Raw genomic sequence first — 20,416 nt, 5'->3', positions numbered from 1 at the left:
AGAAAGGGCGCAAGCTGGGAGCTTCATTTGTGTTGACAGGGTGCCAGACACCTAGCTCCACGCCCAAGCCTGAGACCAGGCGGAGGATGTTTCTTTAAGTAGGCATGACAAGCAAGCTACTGCGCGAGGGTCAGAGGAAGAAAAAAAGGCCAGACACTGTGGTGGGATTTGGGATGGTGGACAAGACAGACAGGACTTCTGGGTTCTAGAACATTTCAGCCCTGGGGTGTTTGCTCCACTGAGCCTCTATTTCTCCTCTAATGAAATAAAGCCTTGTCCCTCAGAAGAGGGCTTTGTTCTCTATCCCCAATGAGGTAGTCTAGCAGAATTGGGGGTGAGGGAAGTAATACAGCCAGCAGCCGAGAAGCAATGTGACTTCATGGCTTCCCTTAAATCACCTTTGGCTTCTGAGGCTCCATGCTGACTGTCAAAGAAGGTCCCTATAGATTGCTGCTATTTCTGACATGGAAAAGGACTTGTCTTGAAGTCTCGATTTACATGGCACAAAAATTCCTTTTCTTCCAGAAAAATTCCCTAGTGCCTTTTTTCTCAGGGAGATAGCTCAGTCAATCCAGGCTAGCCTATGGCCTCCTTCTTTCTTTTCTCTGTGTGACAGACGCAGCTGACCTTTCTGCTCCTTTGGGAGTTATTAAAAGGCCCTGCTCAGAGCTTCTGAAGTCCCCCTGCCAGGGTCTGGAGAGCACCTGGCTCTCAAAACTACTTTGATTAAAGCCACATTTTTTGAGTTTTTGTCTGAGAAAGACAGACATCTGGGTTAACTGGAAAGTTGGCCACTGCCCCATCTGGCTAGGCACTGGCTGTGTCAACCCCAAAGCCCCTTTGTTGGGGCAGACAGGGCTGGCACACAGCTTGAGGCCCAAAGTGGTGGGCTCCAGCTGTTTGCTGTGAGATCGTCTTTCCATCTGCCTGGCATAGAATGAGTTCGTCCCAGAACCCAGGCCCCTCCCTGAATCTCCAGGGAGAGCTGACTCTTCAAAGAATTCTGCAGCTTTCCCTTTTAAAAACAATAGTAGTGGCCAGTTACTGAACTTTTATGCTACCCCAGGCTAGTCACTCATCATTTAATTGTTACAACCACCTGCAAGCTAAGACTTTTTATTCCCATTTACTAGATGAAGAAAATGAAGTTCTGAGAAGACTGCAGAATTTGTTCAAGGTCACACAGTTAAGACAAGTGGAGCTAGGGTTCAAACACCACCATGTGTCTGATTCTAAGCTAACTAGATCTCCCTAATTCTTCTGAGGAGGCCTGTGCCTGCCTGAAGACAGCAAAAATCAGGACACTAGACTAGAATTTCACAGACAGGAGGGCGTGTTTATCAGTTACGTGTGCATGAAGGACAACAGCCCTCAAGAAAATTGGAGTTGAATGGACAGGCAGGACAGCCACCTTCGGCCCAGACCTAAGAGTTAATGGAGATGTGTTGAAAGGACTGTCCCAGGGAGAAGTGCCTGGGCTTGTTCTACGTGGTTCAGGAGGGCAAAGGCCAACGTGTGGATGTTTCTGGTAAGCAAAGCTCAACTCGAAACAGCTCAAGGAACAGCTATTAAAAACCTGAACACAGCAATATAATGGCTGTTCCCAGAAGTACCGAGCTCCCGCCACAAGGAGCGTGCCTACTGAGAACAGGTTTGAAGAAGGAGTTGGGAAGGACATTGATTTTTGAATAAATGGAGGGGGGTGTGTGTGTGTGTGTGTGTGTGTGTGTGTGTGTGTGTGTGTGTGTAATATATATGTATATATATAAATTTATTTGAAATGTTCAGACTCAAAGAAAGCTTAGATTTGGCTTGTTTTTGTCATGGCCTTTGCCCACAAGTAATATGACAGGCGCAGGTCTGTGATGTCAGCCCCCAGGGAGGGCGGGTGTGTGAGGGTGATTTGGGCATGAGGCCAGGTTGGACCAGAGAAACGTAAGGCAGGTCACAGCAGCAACATCATTCTTATCGCCATCACTGTCACACGGAGCGCTTTCTCATTTCGTGTATGCTAACAGTATCCCCGGGAGTTGGGTGATACTATCTTCATTTTACAGATGAGGATATTGGGTCTGAAACCCCAGGTCTATGCCACCCCAGGCCCCTGCTTCTAATGGCTCTCTAATCTGCCTCCTGTGCGGCTTCCCGTGTACTCGGTGTCCGCTAACCGAGAGGACCCCGGCTTGGGGAACAGCTGTGCTGGGGCGGGGCTCCTCTTCTCTGGGACTCTGGGCGAGACGTCCAGTCTCCTGCCCTAAAGAAATGGGGTTTTTAGAATTCCAGTTGTCAGACTACCAAAAGCAGTGTCTCTTTGGCTTGGGGATGTTCTGAATGCTTCTTCTAAGGGACTCAAAGCTTCTTGGGTGCAAGTTAGCGCCCTCCCTACCCAAGCAAGGGTGTTGCTGACATGTGGCATCTTTGGCCTGGATTGCTCTAAGGAAGGATGGGGGTGGGTGGCTGTAGTGGCTCCTGTCTGAGCCAGGGGTCTTACCAGACCCCTCTCCACCTCACTGTTGGTGGGGACTAAGACACCCGCCCTGGCTCTAGTGGCACCCTGAGGTAGAGGTCAGAGCCCATCTTTGGGTGGAATTTTCACAGTTATTGGGGGGATCCATTAGAACTTCACCAAGAAGGAAAATGTGGAATAATAGACATTATGATAGTTACCAACATGTGACAAGCATCGTGCTCAGAGTTCCACGTGCCTGTTCGGTGTTCACAATAACCCCCAAGGAAAGACTTGTCATCCCCACTTCACTGATAAGAAAACTGAGGCCGAGAGACTGAATGACTTGCCCAAGTCTCTCCAGCCAGTTAGGGGCAGCAAGCCAGCTCACTATACTAGAGACTGTGTTGAAGGGAGGGAGGGAGGGAGGGAGGGAGGGAGGGAGGGAGGGAGGAAGCCTTGGGCAGCATCTATGGAACTGTGGCAGACCTTGTGTTTGCTTCTGTCTGCCATTCACTGTTTCAGTGAAGTTAATCCTCACAACAACCCACGAGCTGAGTTTCTGTACCCACTTCTACAGATGAAAAAATTAAGACTGAAAGAGGTGATGAAATGTGCCCCAGGTCACACAGCTTTTCAGACAGGAGCCAGGAATTGGATGCAGGTCTGGCTGCTCCAGCATCCATGGTAGAAGTTTCTCTCCAGCTTACCTGCCTGAGGTTTGCAAATCAGGGCTTCAGCTCCAGCCTCTTCATATGCCCTGTACCTGAGCTCAGCCTCATATGGTGCGTGCACGTGCATGTGTGCATGTGCGTGTGTGTGTGTGTGTGTGTGTGTGTGTGTTCTCTGGGCAGAGGGATATGTGGCGGAGGACCTTCCGCATCTCTCTGCTGCAGCCATCTGTCACTGCAAGCTGAGACTGGCATGGCTTTTAAACAGCCCTGTAGCCAGACATGTGTCTCCACCTCTACCTCCTCCCTGAGCTCTTTCGTGAAGTCAGGGCCAAAACTGTCTCCAGCAATTAGTTTGCCCTTGTCGAGGCCTCCCTGGGAGTTCCAGCAGCCAAGGGGGAGAATTAGCAGGGCAGGGGCAGGCTGCAGCTAAGGGTCCTCTGCTTCCTTCCCAGTGTGTACTCAGGCTGAGGTGCAGCCCTGAATGGACAGGGCCTGGGGTGGGGACCAGAAGGCCTGAGTTCCAGGCCCACATGGCCCAGGTTTCCTTACCAGGAAAGTTACACATGTCTGCTCTACATGATTCACGGGCATTTTGTGACATTCACGTTTCTTGGAGATTAGGTCAATCCCAGCTGACCCCTTAGTAGCTGCTTTGGCTTCCTTGGGTCTAAGAGTCCCAACTGCAAGGTCAATGGCAGAAACCAAGTGTCTCCTTGAAGCACATGTAGGAATCATGGCTTAGCCACTCTGTCTTCCCAGACCTCACAAATCTTCCTCTCTCTACTCTCAGACCCTTAATTTTATCCTTGACATGGCTAAGGGGCCATGAGGGGTAGTACAAGCTCTTTACCATTTCTTTTATCGATTCCACATGGCACTTTGGTTAAATACATAGTAGAGCATTTACCCAGCATCCAAATAGTTCTTCTGACCTCCTGGATATCCTTGTCTTTTCTTTACTCCTCATGCACTCTCTTGATCCCTTTCTGGTAAGGTTCCCAGGAAGAGTGATTTACTTCCTGCTGGGCAGGCATTTCCCTGGGGCCTCCAGACCCTAAGATTCTCTGCCTAGAGAACTCTTAAGTTTTTTATGAATCCAATAATTTATTTATTTGGAGGCAGTAGAGAGGAATGGTTCAGAATTTATCCTCTGGAGGGAGGTGCCTGGGATCATAATCCCAGCTCCATCCACCTGCTGGGTGACTCCTCTGTGCTTCAGTTTGCTCATCTGTAAAATGGGGAGAGTATTAGTAAGTACCTCCAAGAACCATTATGAAGATTAAATAAGTTAATATGTATAAAGCCTTTATAACAGGGCCTGGCCTGTAGTGAGCATCGCTTTAGTGTTTGCATTATTATTTATTCCATTTTGATTGAGCGCCTGTGCTGTTCCATGCACTGCGTTTGGCTCTAGAGACATAGCAGTGATGAAGAAGACAAGGTCCCTATTCTCATGGAGCTTACACTTTATTGGAAGAGATGGACGAGCAAGCAGGCTGTCATAGAGCAGCACATTAGTGCTACGACAAGTGAAAGCCTGCAGGTGTTGAGAGCACTTGTGAGTGGCAGGGGCGGCGACACCTGCCGTTCCACCTCACTGTGAATCACGCAGTTCAGTTGCTGGGGGGCGGTGCTCCCTCTTCCCAGCCTCTCTCCCATCCTTCTGTCTGTCTCAGTGTCAGCATTTTCAGAATCCACATTTACATCCACACGGTGGCCTCTTAGGTGGAGGAGCAACATGCAAACCCTGAGCAAGACTGTCCATGGCAGGAACAAATATTATAACTTAACTTTACATCTTTTTAAACTTAAAAAAAAGATAAGCTTTTAAAAGAGTAGACTTATTTATGTCTTCACTTACTCTGCATGTCAGACTGTCACCTGTCATGTTGGGCACATGAAGCGTCCTCAGGGAAGAGCGGGGTTCCAAGAAAAGGAGGTGCCTCTTATGTTTGTCTGGCCTCGCTACGCACAACATACAGCAATGCTCAGTTTATGGGCTTTTTCAATTATGTTGTCTAGTTTTAACTAAAGGAATCCTCACGAAGTGGCAAAGTGACTCTTAAAAAATCTTTGCAAAGAAACAGCATTTGAAATAATGCTAATAACATAATTGCAAGTAATCATTAAAAAAATGCAAAGCTGACTTTTCTCCTCTTACCTGAATTCATCTATATTCCAAGGTAAAAATAATAATGACCTCTCAGATGTGACCCAAAATGGAGCCCAGGATCCAAATGCTCAAGAAGCTTATGTGAAATACAGTTTTATCTGCTGTCGTTACTAATAAACCTTCCCCAGAGGTAGCATCTAATGATGGACTCAGAGCTTTCTCAATTAGAAAAATATTGAAAAACAGAGACACTCAAAGTTGTCTGTACGATTGGATGAAAGTATAGCTATTTCTAACATGTCTCTTGTTTTTTTTTTTTTTTCAAGAATCTATTTTAACTATGTGAAGAACTATCTTTTTATAAGCCACTAATGAAAGGATGAATGAGAGGTCATATATAGTATCAATAGTAAATTACTTATTGAATAAATATAAGCTGTACCAAACAACTCCAGAAGTATAGCCACTGATGCTATGACTGGTAAGGTAATGGCAATGTAGAGCACTGGATGTAAAATTCCCTCACCACAGCCTGCATAGGCAAGCTATCGTCACAACGAAGTCAAAGTCAGAGGAAGACAAATTGCTACCAGAAGTCATCACGCAGTTAACTTTATAAAACAGACCTTTAAAAGTATAAAGGTTTCTTTATAAAACTTTGTGTTGGAATAATGTCTCTGAAAATCACTTATATCACTTGAGAATTGCTTAAAGATGAGTTAATCTTTAAAAAAAAAAAAGGCAACAGAAAGTTGAGTGTTCTACATTTGCCGTCTTTTTCTGTGATGACAGGTGGCTGTCAGTACAATGGTATCTGCTAGAGCTTTTCAAGAAGGTTGACATACTACTCTGTCCCTCCAAAGTAATGGAGAGTTTTACCTGTTTTTATTGAACATAAATAGATTTTTTTCCTTGTAAAGTAAGGGGGAATGTTGTGAAGTCAAGGCAGAATGTGTATCAACACCAAAATACTGAGAACTAGTTCCTCATCATGGGATGCTATAAACCATCTCCATCTGCACACTTGAAATATTTGAAAACTGGAATTTTCTAACTCATTTAAAATTTGTAAGAACAAAGAACTGACATCCGGGGAAGATGGAAATTTACTAGCCCGATTTCAACAGCAGCATCACATGGTTGGTAAATGTGAGTGAAAAAATGAATGTCATGGTTTTATAAGTACAATCACTGATGAAGTTCTTCCATCTTGAGCTAGGATACTTTGTCAGCTACCACAGCATTGAAACCAAATTCATAATAAACCAAATTTAGCCAGGGTGTGAATTGTTGTATCTAGATATTTAAAAAAGAATAAAATAACCATAATTATATAGAATGTAACCATTAGGAGAAACTGAGTCATGGACACTTGGGGCATCTCTGCACTATTTTTTGCAACTTCTCTAAAATCTATAATTGCTTCAAAACAAAACAAAACAAAAAGTAATAACGAAACATGTCCAATAGTGTTATATTGTATTATATTGATGTAACATAATATATACTGTATATAATATCAAAACTATTTATGAGATATATAGTTACTTAGTATTTTTGAGAGCCAGGTGGGATGAGAGTAGCCTGGTGGGAGCCAGGGAAGGGATTTTAGCCGAGGAGGCACAGCTGCCCAGGGTGATGGCTTGGGGAGATGGGGCCTCACAGCTGCAGAGAGGGCTGGACATCCAGATTCCACCCTACTTCCCAGCATGGGTGACAAAGGAGCCGAAGGGCCCCCAATGAGACCTATCTGTGTCTTCACTCCTCAGCTTCTCCAGTGATTGAAAATGGCCAGCTGGAGTGTCCCCAGGGCTACAAAAGGCTGAACCTCACTCACTGTCAAGGTAAGGGTGACTGGGGCCAAGGCTGGGCTTGGGAAAGGGAATGATGGAGACAGGAAGAGCAGCTGACACTGCCTGAGCGGTCTCCACTAGGCACCTCTAAGCCCTAGCTTGGGGGAGCTGCGGGGGTCGCTGGTTCCACCGGCCTGAGGAAATCAGGAGATAGTGATAGAGGGAGCTGAGAAAGAACCTGGGAGCTGAGCCCAGCCCCTCGGCCCCATCTCCACCCACCCCATCCAGGGCCTGGGCCAGGCGCCTCTCTAGGGCTGTGTGGTATTGCGTCTGATGATGTCACCCAGGTCCCACACATCCACTCACCTCCTGGGCTGATCTCCCTGGAATGGGAGGACTTTTGACTCCAGGGTCAGAGATCAAGTCAGCCTGAATTAGTGAGGACCTCTGTGGACTGTCTGTCTCCAACAAAGTAGCTTCAGCTGTTCAGGCCTCCTCCTGCCTCAACCCACAACCAGGAGGGGGGAGGGGAAGGGCACAGGTGGAGGAGAGAGGGACTATGCAGCACAGACCCTGGTCTTGCTGGCCTGGCTGACAGGCTCTGTTAAGCCAGCTGAGGTGCAGGGTGTTCTGCATTAGAGAGCCCTTAGAGGGACAAAGCCCAGGGGCACCTTGGTACAGAGAGCTGGGAAGTAGAGCTCAGCTATGGCTTTGTCACTACAAGGAATTCTAGAGAGAGTGTTGGGGACCAGGATGACCAAAGCCTTCACTGAGGGGCAGCAGCTGCCACCAAGCAGCTCAGGCACTGAGAGGAGAGCCCCTTCCAGCCTGTGGGCAGCTTCTGGGGCTAACAGGTCAGTGGGGACCTGAGGCAGCTTTCTGTCTGGAGAGCTTTGAGAGCTGGACAGATCACTGTCGGTGTGGCTTACTTTGGGTTAGAGATGAGGGAGTGACTCAGATGGCCTCCTAGGTACCTTCTCCCTGGAGGCTTCTTCAGGAGAGAGGAGTCTGAGGAGCTCTGGTGTGGCTGTGGGGTGCCAGGCCCTGCAGCGGATTTCTGGCCCATGGAAAAGTAAAGGTGGACCAGGAAAAAGGGTAGGCCTCTGACCCAGCCGAGCCCGGGTCAGCCTCCCTCAGGAGCAGTAGGCTGAAGGCCTAGCGGACAGTGGATGTAGAGAGATGTGTGTAGATTTGCCCTTGGGGGTGTTCATATCTAAACTCTCCCTAGTGGCCTTTCCTCCTGGCATGTTTCCCAGCCCAGAAAGTTAAACTTATTCTCAAATTCTCAGATGAGCTCTCTGCTCACCCTCCACTGAGCCCTCAGGATATAAGATGCTGAGGGAGCCTCCGCCTTCCCACATCCGTGGCTGTGGCCTCCATGTCTGTAAAGGGACCCACTCAACTCTGCACCTGCATGCACCATCCCTCCTCTCTCTCCATCCTTCTCTCCTGCTTCCCTGGGATAATTTTGGGGTGTTGCTGTGAGCTGCATACATCGTGCTAGGTGCTAGTACACAGGGATGGCTAAGACACAGCTGCTGCCCCAGGTGAAGACAGACACCCAAACAATTACACACAACGAGAGAAGTGCCCTCGATGTACTGGGTGCTATGGGATCACATAACAGGGGCGCTTCCCAGACTGGAGGATCAGATTTTAGGTGAAATCTGACCTAGACTTAAATGATGTGTAGAGCTGTCCAGCTAAAGGGGATGCGGGTGTTCCAGGCACAGGGAACAGCATAAGCAAGGGAGGAGTTTGAGCTGGCTGGAGTATAGCCTGTGCACACACGGGAGAGAACACAGGCATCCCGGGGTCTCATCCAAGCCACCCGGGCATCCATTGGAAAAATATGGTGGAGAGCCTCGGATACCATAAAATGGTGCAGGGGCTCCCTCTGGGAGGTGGTAGGGAGTCTGGAGGCTTCTCAAGCAGAGAGGAGGCAAGTTAGATTTGCATTTAGACATATCACTCTGGCCGCGGTCTGGAGGCAAATGGATCAGTTTCCCTTCCTAGCTCTCCCTCCCAGTCGGGTGTCCTGCCAAGGAGGAGTTGGTCACCTTTCAGCCCCTTCATTCTTGTGCTGAGAGCCAACTTCTCCAAAGCCTGTGGCTGGGCAGGTGACTCTGATGCTACCAGGCTGCCACACGTTATTGCCTGGCCCTGGAGGTGGATGCCCCCCACAACCCTTTTATGCTCACCATCATTGCTGCTACCACAATCGTCAGTGAAGACACCATCACCAAGAGGCACCCTGACTTCTTGGCGCTTAGAGTGTGAAAGCTGGGATCTCCTCTTGGCAGGAAGAAGTTCCTGGCGTGAAGCATTTTTGCAATCACAAAGGAGCTAATGTAGCTCCCTTATTTGGAGAATGACATGAGCATCCACTGGTCTTGGGGGATGTGTGTGGCCTGCCTGAAGCAGGGGTACATGAAGGACCTGGAGATGTGCCCTCCTGACTCTCTGCCCCCCAGTGCCTGCCTCCTCTTCCTTGTTGAGGTCCCTCCATTCTACAGCTCACTTTTCCCCAGACCTTGGGTCCTACAGAGGTGCTTTGAAGTCTCTCAGAAAAGCTGACTAGGAGGGACTGAGCAGCTGTTTCTCCAACTTCCAACCCCAGTTGTCCCCTTATCCGCTTCCCCTGTTTGTATTCCGGCATGTCACGTACTAGCTGAGTGACTTTGGGCAAGTCACTCTTGGGGCCTCAGTTTCTCCACCTATAAAATGAGGACTTGTGGACCTACTTGACAAAATTGTTTGTGAGAATTAAATGAGGTATCATATGTAAAGTGCCTGGCACAGTACCTGACACGTTATAGGCACTCAATAAACATTAGCTCTAAATATTGTGATCATTATTACCAGTTATAAGACTAAGTGATTTGAAATTTTTGCCTCTTTTTACCCACCTATCCAAGACTAACTGGTAGTTACTATTATTATCCCCATTTTACAGATGAGGAAACTGAGGCACAGAGAGAGGGATCACATATAATAAATGGCAGCTCCCTTACTGTTGCCCTTTAATTTGGAGAAAGTATTTGAAGATCTCTGCCCCAGCCCTTCCCCTCCATCAGGCCTCGGTGGGTCGGGCACATGGCCATGTTCTCCAACCCTGCAGATGTCAACGAGTGCTTGACCCTGGGCCTGTGCAAGGACTCGGAGTGCGTGAACACGAGGGGCAGCTACCTGTGCACCTGCAGGCCTGGCCTCATGCTGGACCCGTCAAGGAGCCGCTGTGTGTGTGAGTGCCGGCGGGGACCGGGGGTGGCGGACCCTGGGAGGCAAGATGGGACCCTCAGAGTCCACGGGCCAGGCCCAGAGCAGAAACTTCCCCCAGGCCCTATCCCAAGGCCCAGTGTCCATGAATCAACCTGGAGTTGGGCCCAACATGCAAAACAGATCTGTCCCCTGCTGCTGGGGTGGAAGCAGTTACTACTTCACTTTTGGCCTTAGGCATTTCTTTGGGGGCTTTGCAATTTGAGGTTTTCTACTTTTTCTTTTCTTTTTTTTTTTTTTTTTTCTTTAATCATTTCTGTTCTACTTGTTGCTTCCTTTACTCTGGGGGGACATGTGGTGCCTCCGCTCTAACGTCCGGCTGAGTGGTGGCTGCCTCCTCCAGTGCCCGAGCTTAGCAGCCCAGTCACTTAGCTGGAGACCTTTCTGAGGGGACCTGTCTTGAGCATGAATGGCACTGCTGCCCGGTCACAAGGCCTTTCCATAATCCTGAGGCCCCTTGTAGTTTTGAATGTGTCTCTGCATCCATGAGCACATATGCGTCATGAGTCATACCAGCCTCGTGTCCGTGTGTGCGTGCATGCACGCCCGGGCAGCTGTTTCTAGTGACCTCTGTGGTTTCCAGCTGGCAGAGGACCAGGCTGGCAGCCCCCAGGCCCCCGCCCCATGTCAGAGCTGACGCCAGGGCCCAGACGGGGCTTTCCTGGGACAGGGAGGCCTGACCAGAGCCGAATAAAACCAGTCCTGACTGGCCTCGGCAAAACGATAGCCCGGGTCGAGTGGGCCACCCCACCCCAAGCCCTGGCTCCGCTCCCTATGTCTGGCTGGCGAAGTATGCAAACTGTCTGAGGAGACCGTGGAATGAACTCAACTCCAGCACCACCCAGAGGGAGCACCCCTTGTGAAGGGAGGACTCCACCCAGTGGGTGTCTCCAGGGAGAGGAGACAGTAAGAGACCTCAGAGGGAACACCCAGAGAATGAGGGGACACAGAGTAAGGAGAACTTGTCAGCCTACTCTCGGGAAGACCTCATGGTGACAGAGACATGTAATCAAGGCCTTGAGGAGCATACAGCCCTTCCTTCTCCCCATCATTCTCCCCCGACTTAAGATTCCTTTATCAGGCAGGTGCGTTTAATGTCTGAGGGGACATCTTTATTAGTGCCAGAAAGAGAACCAGAATACAGGGGAGCAAAGATGGCCCTTGGGTTCTTTATTTTCTCTCCCTTCCCAGTGTTACCCACTCCAGCCTCTTCTGATGCTTCACCTCCCTATAGGTAGAGGGCAGGCACGAAGTCCCTCTCCTCTTCATTTCTGAGCTTTGCCCTCCTCCTGTCACCCGACCAGGGCTAGTAAAGCAGTTTACAAGGATCCCACCCACCCAGCAGCCTCCTGATATCCCCAGCTGAGTCACCCCTCGCCTGAGGCTAAAAGGACCAAAGCCCTTCTGAACAGTATCTCAAGGGAAGTGGCAGCTGGAGGCAGAAATGGCACCTGGACACCCAGGCTCATGGACTGACCAGTAACTGCCCTGTGTATAGCACATAACCTCTGACAAGGCACATTTTCATATATCACTGTGAAGAAGGTTTATCAGTCAAGAGTCTTCAGGTTGCAAGTGACAGAACCCCAACTCAAACCACCATCAGCATATATAATTCATTGGTCACACAGTTAGGAAGTCCAGGGGTAGGCGTGCCTCAGGCTTGGCTGGATCCAGGCACCCCTAGCAACTTTAGGATGTCTGTTGCTCTGTTTCCTCTGTGTCGATTTCAGAGTTTCTTCTAAGGTGGCCATCAAATGCTCCAGGCCTACATCTCCCAACCTTTAAAGTTCGATTTAAAAAAATAGAAAAATTAAAAGCACCTCTTATTCGATAATCCAAGAAAATTCCCACTGGTTCTACTTAACAAGTGCTCATCCCTGACCCAATTACTATACCAGGGCTATAGGCCACACTCCTTCGGCCAGGAAGTGGGGTCAGCCTCCATTCTAATTACATGGACCAAGACTGGGGTAAGGTGTGGATCCCATAGAAAAATCAGGGTGCTGTGACCAGAATATGGGGGCATAGATGCTGGGCAGGCAAAAATACAGGTATCTACTTCCCATGGAATCATCATTATCACCAACTGGATTTGAACTTGGGCTGCTAAATCCTGACCAGGACTCCCCAGGGTCATCAATTCCTCAGCTATAAGTGTTGCCCTCTTCGCTCCACCCCTTGTCCCTTCATCTGGCTCTTTTAGGATTTCAGCCTCTTCCAATGAGGCATGGCCTCTTCATCTTCTGTTGAGATAATGTACAAGAGAATAGACTGTAATATTTATAAGCAAGGGGACAGTGGTGGTGGCACTCACTGTGGTCCACCGGAGTTTGAGTCGTGGACCTAGCCATCCATCCAGCCAGCATTTACTGAGCATCTGTCCGCACCAGATGCTGTGTAGTATATCTTCTGGGCAACGAAGATGACCGAGAAAGTGTCCCTGTCCTCAAAGCTGCCTATCAGGCCTTTGGTTCTCGCCTTGTCTCATCTCCTGAAGGAGACTGTGGCCCTCAGAGCACACTGCTCCCCACTCAACCCCACGCCCATGTTGGGCTTTGGTAAACTCAGCACCTGGAGGCAAGCAGATACATCCCCATTTCCTGCTCTCGGGTTCTCCACGTGGGTGGGAGGCAAGAGTGCCCTTGAACAGGTAGTAGGAGGATGTGCTAAAGCCTTCTACTGCAGCCATCTTTCCTAACGTTTTCGTGAGTATTTTCAGGGCCCCAAACTTCAGGAATGAGACTTGGGCCAGGCCAATCTGAGTGCACGCGACCGGCCACTCCTCTCTCTTCTGCCCTCCTGCCTGTGCTTTCCCCTCCCGCTGGCCACCTGCCCAACCCCACCTGCTGTGTCTGTTGCAGCGGACAAGGCCGTTTCCATGCAGCAGGGGCTGTGCTACCGGTCACTGGGGCCTGGCACCTGCGCCCTGCCTTTGGCCCAGAGGATCACCAAGCAGATATGCTGCTGCAGCCGCGTGGGCAAAGCATGGGGCAGCAAGTGTGAGAAATGCCCCCTGCCTGGCACAGGTAACCCTCTGTACCCTCTCAGCTCTGGCCACCAAGGGCTTCCTCCAAGCCAGTGGCCATTTCCCCCACCTGGACCTAACCTCAAGCCAGGAGACCCTAGTCTTCCTTCCTGCTCGACTTTTTAACCAACCTGGGGTCCCTCCCTCCTTGATGACACAGTAAACTTGTCCCCCCAAGGGAGGGAAGGGAGGGGGCTGGCGCCCTGCAGGAATGGCATCTTTCAGCGCATCCTTTGACCACTGACCTTGCAGAGGCCTTCAGGGAGATCTGCCCTGCCGGCCATGGCTATACCTACTCAAGCTCAGACATCCGCCTGACTGTGAGGAAAGCCGAGGAGGAGGAACTGGCCAGGCCCTTGAGGGAGCAAGGACAGAAGAGCAATTGGACACTGCCCAGGCCAGCAGAGAGGCAACCGCTCCGGGCGGCCACCAGTACCTGGCTGGAGGCCGGGACCATCCCTGACAAGGGTATCCGGGCTGGGGGAGATGCCTGAGGGATTCCCCTTCCCCTTTGGGTTACAGCCCCTCAAAGGGCCACTGGGTGCACGTTTATCCTGGATGCATGGTGTCTCATCTCTGGGGCTTTAGGATAGGGAGTTTAGAGTAGCAGCACCCAGTCCTGGGAAGCCGCTCTTTGAGCCTGTCACAATTGAAAGGCCTCACTCCCTTCCTCTCTCCCGCATGTGATCAAGAGGTGCCCATATCCCAGAGAGTTGCTGGTGGGGGTGGGAGAGGTCAGCGGCAGCCCCTTCCTCAGCTGATCAGGCCTTTCCATCCTCTGCCTCTGGCCATGCAGCTTCTGAGGCTGGTGCTTGCTGCAAGGCCTGAAGAGCTGGCAGGTGGATACTGGGGTGTCTGGGTGCTTTAGATTCCCTCCCCTGGCCTTGGAGTCACTAAGGGGATCACTAACAGCAGCTCAACTGCCTTAGGCCCAGGAAGCCTGGGGTCGGGAAGAGACTGGGCTTGAGGCGCCCCTGGCAGCTGCCCCGGGTAACCTTGCAGAAGGCATGTCCAAGTTGCTGGTAGCAGAGTGCAGGAAGCCAAGGACATATTAGGACCAGGAGAACTATGTGATGGCCAAAATTGCTCCAGATATCTGGAACAGACAGAGATGTCAGGATAGCCCTATTTGTCATCAGAACTGAGCACTGGGGAAACCAGGAGCAACTCCTCTCTTTTTAGAACTATTCCCCTGGTCCATAACCCAGGATGAGAAGCAGAGGGGCCTGGTGTAGGAGGGAGGAGGTGGCAGAGCAAGGGGGAGGGTTACAGATAGGACCCATGGGAGACTGGCCTGTCACTGGAAACCTTAAAGGAAAGCAGGAGATTTCCTCTCAGCAAGTGAGTCACCTAGAAGGCCCTCCAGACCTGGGATTTTGGAATCTATAGTGGCCGGCCCCAGCGGGGTGGGAGGGACAGAGGCAGGCAAGAAGAGTGTGAGCTCTCTCCACTGCTGACCTGCTGGGGATAAGGATAGGGGGTCACAGACTGAACCAGCCCTGGCTGTGGGTGGAGGGGAGAAGGCAGCCAGACTGTCCTCCCTCAGCTCATGCTCTCGCCTTCCCTTCCCAGGTGACTCTCAAGCTGGCCAGGTGAGTGAGTCCTCCCACCAGGGAGTTGGGCAAGCGTGGCAGAAAGTGGGACCTGGTAGCCCTCGAGGCCATGAGGCAGTGTCCCTGAGGGAGGGACAGGAGAAGGACGGAGCACATGTAGGATTTTACTGGGAGAGGTGCCGAAGTGGGAGGGTTGATGTACAGACCTAGCGTTACCCTAAAGGAAGCAATGACGACGGCTCCTGTTTGCCAGGTAGCTTCCACGCTCTCTGGGATGGTCTGGGGCCCCCTTCAGAAAGAAAGTGGGAACATGTCCTATTAGCCCTGGCTGTCACTCGAGCACTGCAGATGGGGTCTAGAACTCGTTCTGGATTAATTCCAGATTTGGCACTTTCCGAGCTTGATTTACTTAAATCTCAAGGTCTCCCCTGGGAGTGGCTCATGGGGAAGTAGAGGCAAAGCTGTGGATAGCCTCAAACCATTTCACTGAGAAAGGTGGATCTCACCCCTCCCCTGTGCCCAGGAGTCCCCTGTGAAACACCGAATGACCCAGAAAAACATTCCAGGAGAGCGCGTCTGCTTTTTTCCTCACCAGTCTGCTCATCCCTTCCCTGTCTCCTGCCCCTCCAACCTGTATACCTGACTGTCCCCAAACACTGTTTCTCCAATGAGCTTCTTCTCTCCCTGGAGAGCCACATGCTGTCCTCGTAGACCAAAGTTCCACTTCCATGTCTCCACAGCCCCGAGCCATGCTCCTGGTCCTCCGTCACCTTCTGCCCATCTTCTCCTTCAGGTTCCCCATGGCTCGCCTACCTCTCTGCCCGTGGTCTGTGGTGAGGGAGACCATGTGTGGCCTGGGGCCCCAGCTCTACTACACCGGCCCCGTGACCCTAGGTAGGCTAGTTAACCTCTGGAGCTTCTGTTGCTGTATCTGAGATCACAGCATTGATAACGACACTTGTTGGTAGGACACCAAGCCGGCACATTACGTGCATCTGCTCATTTAGTCATAGGATAATTGAGATTAAGACAATAAACATAAAGTGCCTAGCAAAATGCCCGGCATGTAGGAAGAACTCATCAATACCAGGAATGAATGAAAACGTGAGCAAGTTGCATGGGAAGCCCGGAGGCAGGGGTGAGTGCAGTGGAAGGAGGAGAGTCAAGGGGGTGACAGAGGAACCAAGAGTGACGTTCTCCCATTTCTGTGCAGGTCACAACTATTGTCACCCAAGAACCTGCCTGGGTCCCAGGTAAGTTCCTCCTCCTAGCAGCTCCCGGGAAACAGGAAAGCGAGGGGCAGAGAGAGCTACATCCAGTGGCGGAGTTACTGCATCTGAGTTGATGCGTGGGGCTCAAATCGGATGAGGTCGTGGATGATGACATGGCACGTGTAGAGGGCTTTTCCAGGAGCCCCATGCACCTAAGGTGCTCGTTAGGTCAGCGAAAGACATAGTGATGCTTCGCAGATATTTCTCTACCACAGCATTCGTTCTGCATTTCATGGTGTGGCTCAGTGTACAAAGGAGACCAAAAAGGAAGCACTGGCTGACATAGGGACTGGTCAGGTCCCCAGAGCCCTTTGCCCAGTGGCCTGTCTTCCCTTGGGAACAGTGAGGGCTCCGCAGAGCCCCGCTTGCCAGCTGCTGGGGTTGGGGACAGGGCAGTGTTCCGAAGTCAGAAAGGTGAGCTTCCTCTTCCTCTACTATGAAATGGACACTGAGGCCTGGCCTGCTGCCTCTGAGGCGGGTGAGACGTTGATGTTCTTGGCAGAGCTCTGTACACTGTGAAGCACTTTGCAACTAGAAGGGGAAGAATGCTAACCTGGGAACTAGGAGATCCGGCTCTGACTCCGTGTCCAGCAAGCTAGGTGGCTTAGGACAAGTGGCCATTTCTGCGAGCTTCAGTCTCCTCACCTATGAGATGCAACGTGAGACTGGATGAGCTGTAAGACCTGTTAGAGCTCTCAGATTCTGACTCTTCTTGGGGCCAGGTCCAGTTCAGGAGGCTAGGAGGCAGAAGGGGCCACTAGCCCTAGGCTCCACCCCTGGCTCTGAGTCAGAACAGCAGGGAGAAGGGTGGGACCACTGCCGGCATCTCTGGAAGGATCGCTGTCCAGGGCAGGAAGGCAGGCGGCCAAGGGGCCACAGCCCTCCCACTCCGCCTCCCCCTCTCTCTGCAGGAGATGCCACAGGAAGACCACCGTCTCCACTGCCTGAACAGGGGACTCCAAAGACCTGGGAAGAAGTGCAAGCAACTACCCCCATAGATGTGCTGGTGACCCAGGGTCCCCCAGGTACCTGCAGCCAGCCCCGTGAGGGGTGACTGGCCAGAGCTTCTCAGGGCCTCTCAACCAGATGAATCGTCTCCAGCGAACTCAGGCCAGGCTCAGCGCCCCGGCCTCACGTCGTGGAGAGCACAGGGAACCCTAGCGAACACAAGAGCCCGGTCTGGAGCACCTGTCTAGCCAGGAAGGAGAAAGAGAAAGGGCATGGGGGGGAAGGTCTTACTCAGAGGCCTTCAAGGAGAATCGGGGTACCCTGTTGAGGGAAGGGAGCATGTGGAGCTTCCAGGAGCCTGGCTCCTCCAGGCCGTTGAGCCTGAGCCTGCTGAGTGCCCTGGCAGTGGACAGCCTCCTGACTTTCGGGAAGGAAACTGGTTCTAGTTCTCAAGGTGGTTTAACTGGCTGGAAGCCCGCGTTCCCACCCCACCAACACCACTTCCCCGCCCCCAACCCCACAACAAGGGTGAGGGGGTGCGGTGCGGGGAGATCCCTGGCAAACCCCCCTTGCTCTGGAACGTGAGCTCCTCAGAGGCTCCCGGTTCGGGGACTTGGTGTCCCCTGCTGCTGCTCCCTGTGCATGTGCCTGCTCGCCTGTGCCCTCTCCAGGGGCTTGCTGATCGCTTAACCTCCCAGACTGAGGCCACCTTGGGGGAGAGGGTATTTCCTCTGGCAAAGAGAGAGGCTGCAGCCTGCTAAAGCAGTCAGAGAGTGGGGGTGGGGTGGGGTGGGGTTCCCAGGCCTGAACCAGGGCAACCCACCGCCCGCCCCCCGCCCCCACCACCACCAGAGCTTCTCTCCTCTGGCCTCAGAGCACTGCTGCAGGGGACACCCTCGTCCACTCCCTGCCTGGCAGGCGAGATGAGCTGGGTTAAAAGCTCAGCTCAGGAATCGCAGTCTCTGACCAAAAACAAAAGAAACAAAACAAAACAAAACAAAACAAAACAAAACAATGAGCCTGGGGGCAGGGACAGGGGGACAGGCTCAGCAGCAGCTCTCAGCTATGTGGAGGGACAGAAAGCTCCCCAGCCGCCTCCCACAACCTTTTACCTAACACCTCATTTCCCCTGCCTCACTCTCCCGAAGGACATTTAGGACCTGGGAGGACATTTAGAATCTGGCTGGAGGTCCCCATGAGCCCCTAGGCCGACACAAACTTGGAGCCAGGCAGGGAAAGGATAGCCTTACAAACAGGCCAGTGTGCATGTTCAATTCAGTCCAACTTAGCAATGCCGTGAAGCCGCACTGTGCAGAAGCCCCGCTGTGCCCGTCCTGACCCATTGCCCGAGTCCCCGGGGTTACCTCCGTGCTGTGGGGCAGCGCGGGGGGGAACCCTGGGTGTTCAGGCTTCTGACTAGGGTCTCAGGGCCAGCACAGAAGCAGAAAGCATCATTCATTCAGTCAGCCATCTGCTCATTCAGCATGTGCTAAGTGCTGGGTGGTTCTCTAATATTAAGGACACAGTTCAAAAAAGCTAGAGTCCTTGCCCCCCACATACCCTCAGTCTTGAGTCCTGGTGAGTCTCCAAAGCGTTTCTGAATTCGGCATCTGTCTCCCCATTTCTTACCCCATCACCACCACTCAAGGTGGTCCTCATTTAAGTTATTTTGGCAGGTTTCTAAGGGTCCTTTGTGCCTCCTGGGCCGTCTTCAGAGCCAGGTGGCGTGGCAGCATGAGTGGTCTTTCTGAGACCGCGCTGATCATGCCCCGCCGTGCACGACCCCCTTGCGTACAGGCTAATCTCAACCTGGCATTCAAGGCCCTGCTCAGTTAGCCCCAGACCACCTCTCCCCTCGTCCCCTGGCAGTTCTCCCCAAGCACCCTACTCACCACACGTGTCTGTCTGTCTAGGGGAAACTGGGGAGGAGTTGCCAGGGGAGGGAAGCTCTGGGCACTGTGGGTGAGAGCTCTGTGCCCCTGTTTAGGGTAAAGTCAGACTGAAGGCCTTGGCAGGGCAGGCCTTTTGCTTGGACTCGGGACATGGGTCACTGGAACCCACAGGGTCTCGGTCAGAGGGATACACTCCTGCGAGCTCCATCCTGGTGGGGCTCAGGGCCCCGGGAGGTCTTACATAGGCCACACTATAAACGTGGATGTGGAACGAGGTTTCCGTGGGTCCTTTGAGCCCCCCACTCCCACACCCTTTCCACACCGTTCCACTGCCTTTGTCTGTCCACTACCCTGCCATAACCTCTGCTTTGCTCTGTCTCCCTCAGATATTGACAGATGTGCCACTGGAGCCACCAACATCTGTGGCCCTGGAACCTGTGTGAACCTCCCAGATGGGTACAGATGCATCTGCAGCCCTGGCTACCGGCTGCACCCCAGCCAGGCCTACTGCACAGGTACGTGCTTTGCATCCTGGGCTCTCTCAGTGTCTGGGGTGGCTGAGAACAGGGCTGGGGAACAGAGTCAAGAGTCCAGACAGCAGAAGGTCCAAGCAGTGCTGTGTGGTTTGTGGGTTGAAGAAGAGCACAGTCCCTGCAGAAAAAGCTAACTTAACCTTGAGGAGGCCAGTCTCTGGGAGCACCATTCGATGAGTCTCCAGGACTCCAGGAGATGGAAAGCCACCCTGAGGCGTCCCGGACCAATGCCCGGAGTCCTCAGCTCTGAGCTCAGCCTGCCCCTCACACTGGCCGTCTCGCTGCCTGCAGAGCACACCAAGTCCTGCCCTTATTATGAGTGTCTCCACCAGGGCCATCCCTAGGGAAGAGGTTTGGGGCCAAGACACATCATCAGGTGTGGACCTGATCCCGCCTATGCCCACCCTATATTATTATACAAAGGAGAAATGTCCACTGTGCCTTGAAGGAGAAAGGAAGTGCTCACAGGGCCACTGGCAGAGGGTGCTGTGTGGCAGGGAGGAAGTGTGGGACAGCTGCCCTCACGCCCTTGGTGCCTGAGTGGGCCAAATGTGCTGACTTCATGGCTCCCGGCATTAGAGATTATCCATCTCTCTGGCCCCTTCTGTTTCCTCATCCCCTCCTTGTCACACAGCGCCATCCCCGGTCCAGCCCTTAGCATGAGCAGGTTGCTGGCAGGTGCCCAAAGAAAGGCCTTTCTGACCTCCCTCCCTACCTCCCTCTGCTCAGATGACAATGAGTGTCTGAGGGACCCCTGTGCGGGAAGAGGGCGCTGTGTCAACAGCATGGGCTCCTACTCCTGCTTCTGCTACCCTGGCTACACGCTGGCCACCTCAGGGACCACGCAGGAATGCCAAGGTAAGCCCTTGCCCCTAGGAAGGGCATG

At 52.1% G+C, this 20,416-nt stretch overlaps 1 protein-coding gene across 4 annotated transcripts in view; it reads left to right on the top strand.

Moving 5' to 3' along the window:
• The window catches only part of LTBP2 (latent transforming growth factor beta binding protein 2), a 99,423-nt gene that overhangs the window by 56,272 nt on the left and 22,735 nt on the right, over positions 1 to 20,416 (top strand). For 3 of the 4 annotated variants that reach the window (XM_016138970.2, XM_016138977.2, XM_016138985.2), the window contains exons 9-17: positions 7,003 to 7,077; positions 10,148 to 10,270; positions 13,170 to 13,334; positions 13,586 to 13,801; positions 14,906 to 14,925; positions 16,100 to 16,139; positions 17,069 to 17,182; positions 19,384 to 19,512; positions 20,260 to 20,388. In XM_016138970.2, coding sequence (XP_015994456.2) covers positions 7,003 to 7,077; positions 10,148 to 10,270; positions 13,170 to 13,334; positions 13,586 to 13,801; positions 14,906 to 14,925; positions 16,100 to 16,139; positions 17,069 to 17,182; positions 19,384 to 19,512; positions 20,260 to 20,388 — 1,011 coding nt within the window. The remainder of the gene's footprint in view (positions 1 to 7,002; positions 7,078 to 10,147; positions 10,271 to 13,169; positions 13,335 to 13,585; positions 13,802 to 14,905; positions 14,926 to 16,099; positions 16,140 to 17,068; positions 17,183 to 19,383; positions 19,513 to 20,259; positions 20,389 to 20,416) is intronic. The other variant, XM_036238440.1, reaches the window with a different exon arrangement.

This window comes from Rousettus aegyptiacus, unplaced genomic scaffold (genome assembly GCF_014176215.1).
Source record: "Rousettus aegyptiacus isolate mRouAeg1 unplaced genomic scaffold, mRouAeg1.p scaffold_m13_p_3, whole genome shotgun sequence".
Classification (NCBI taxonomy): domain Eukaryota; kingdom Metazoa; phylum Chordata; class Mammalia; order Chiroptera; family Pteropodidae; genus Rousettus; species Rousettus aegyptiacus.
Note: the sequence above shows the minus strand (reverse complement) of the source record. Positions and strands in the feature narration are given on the sequence as shown.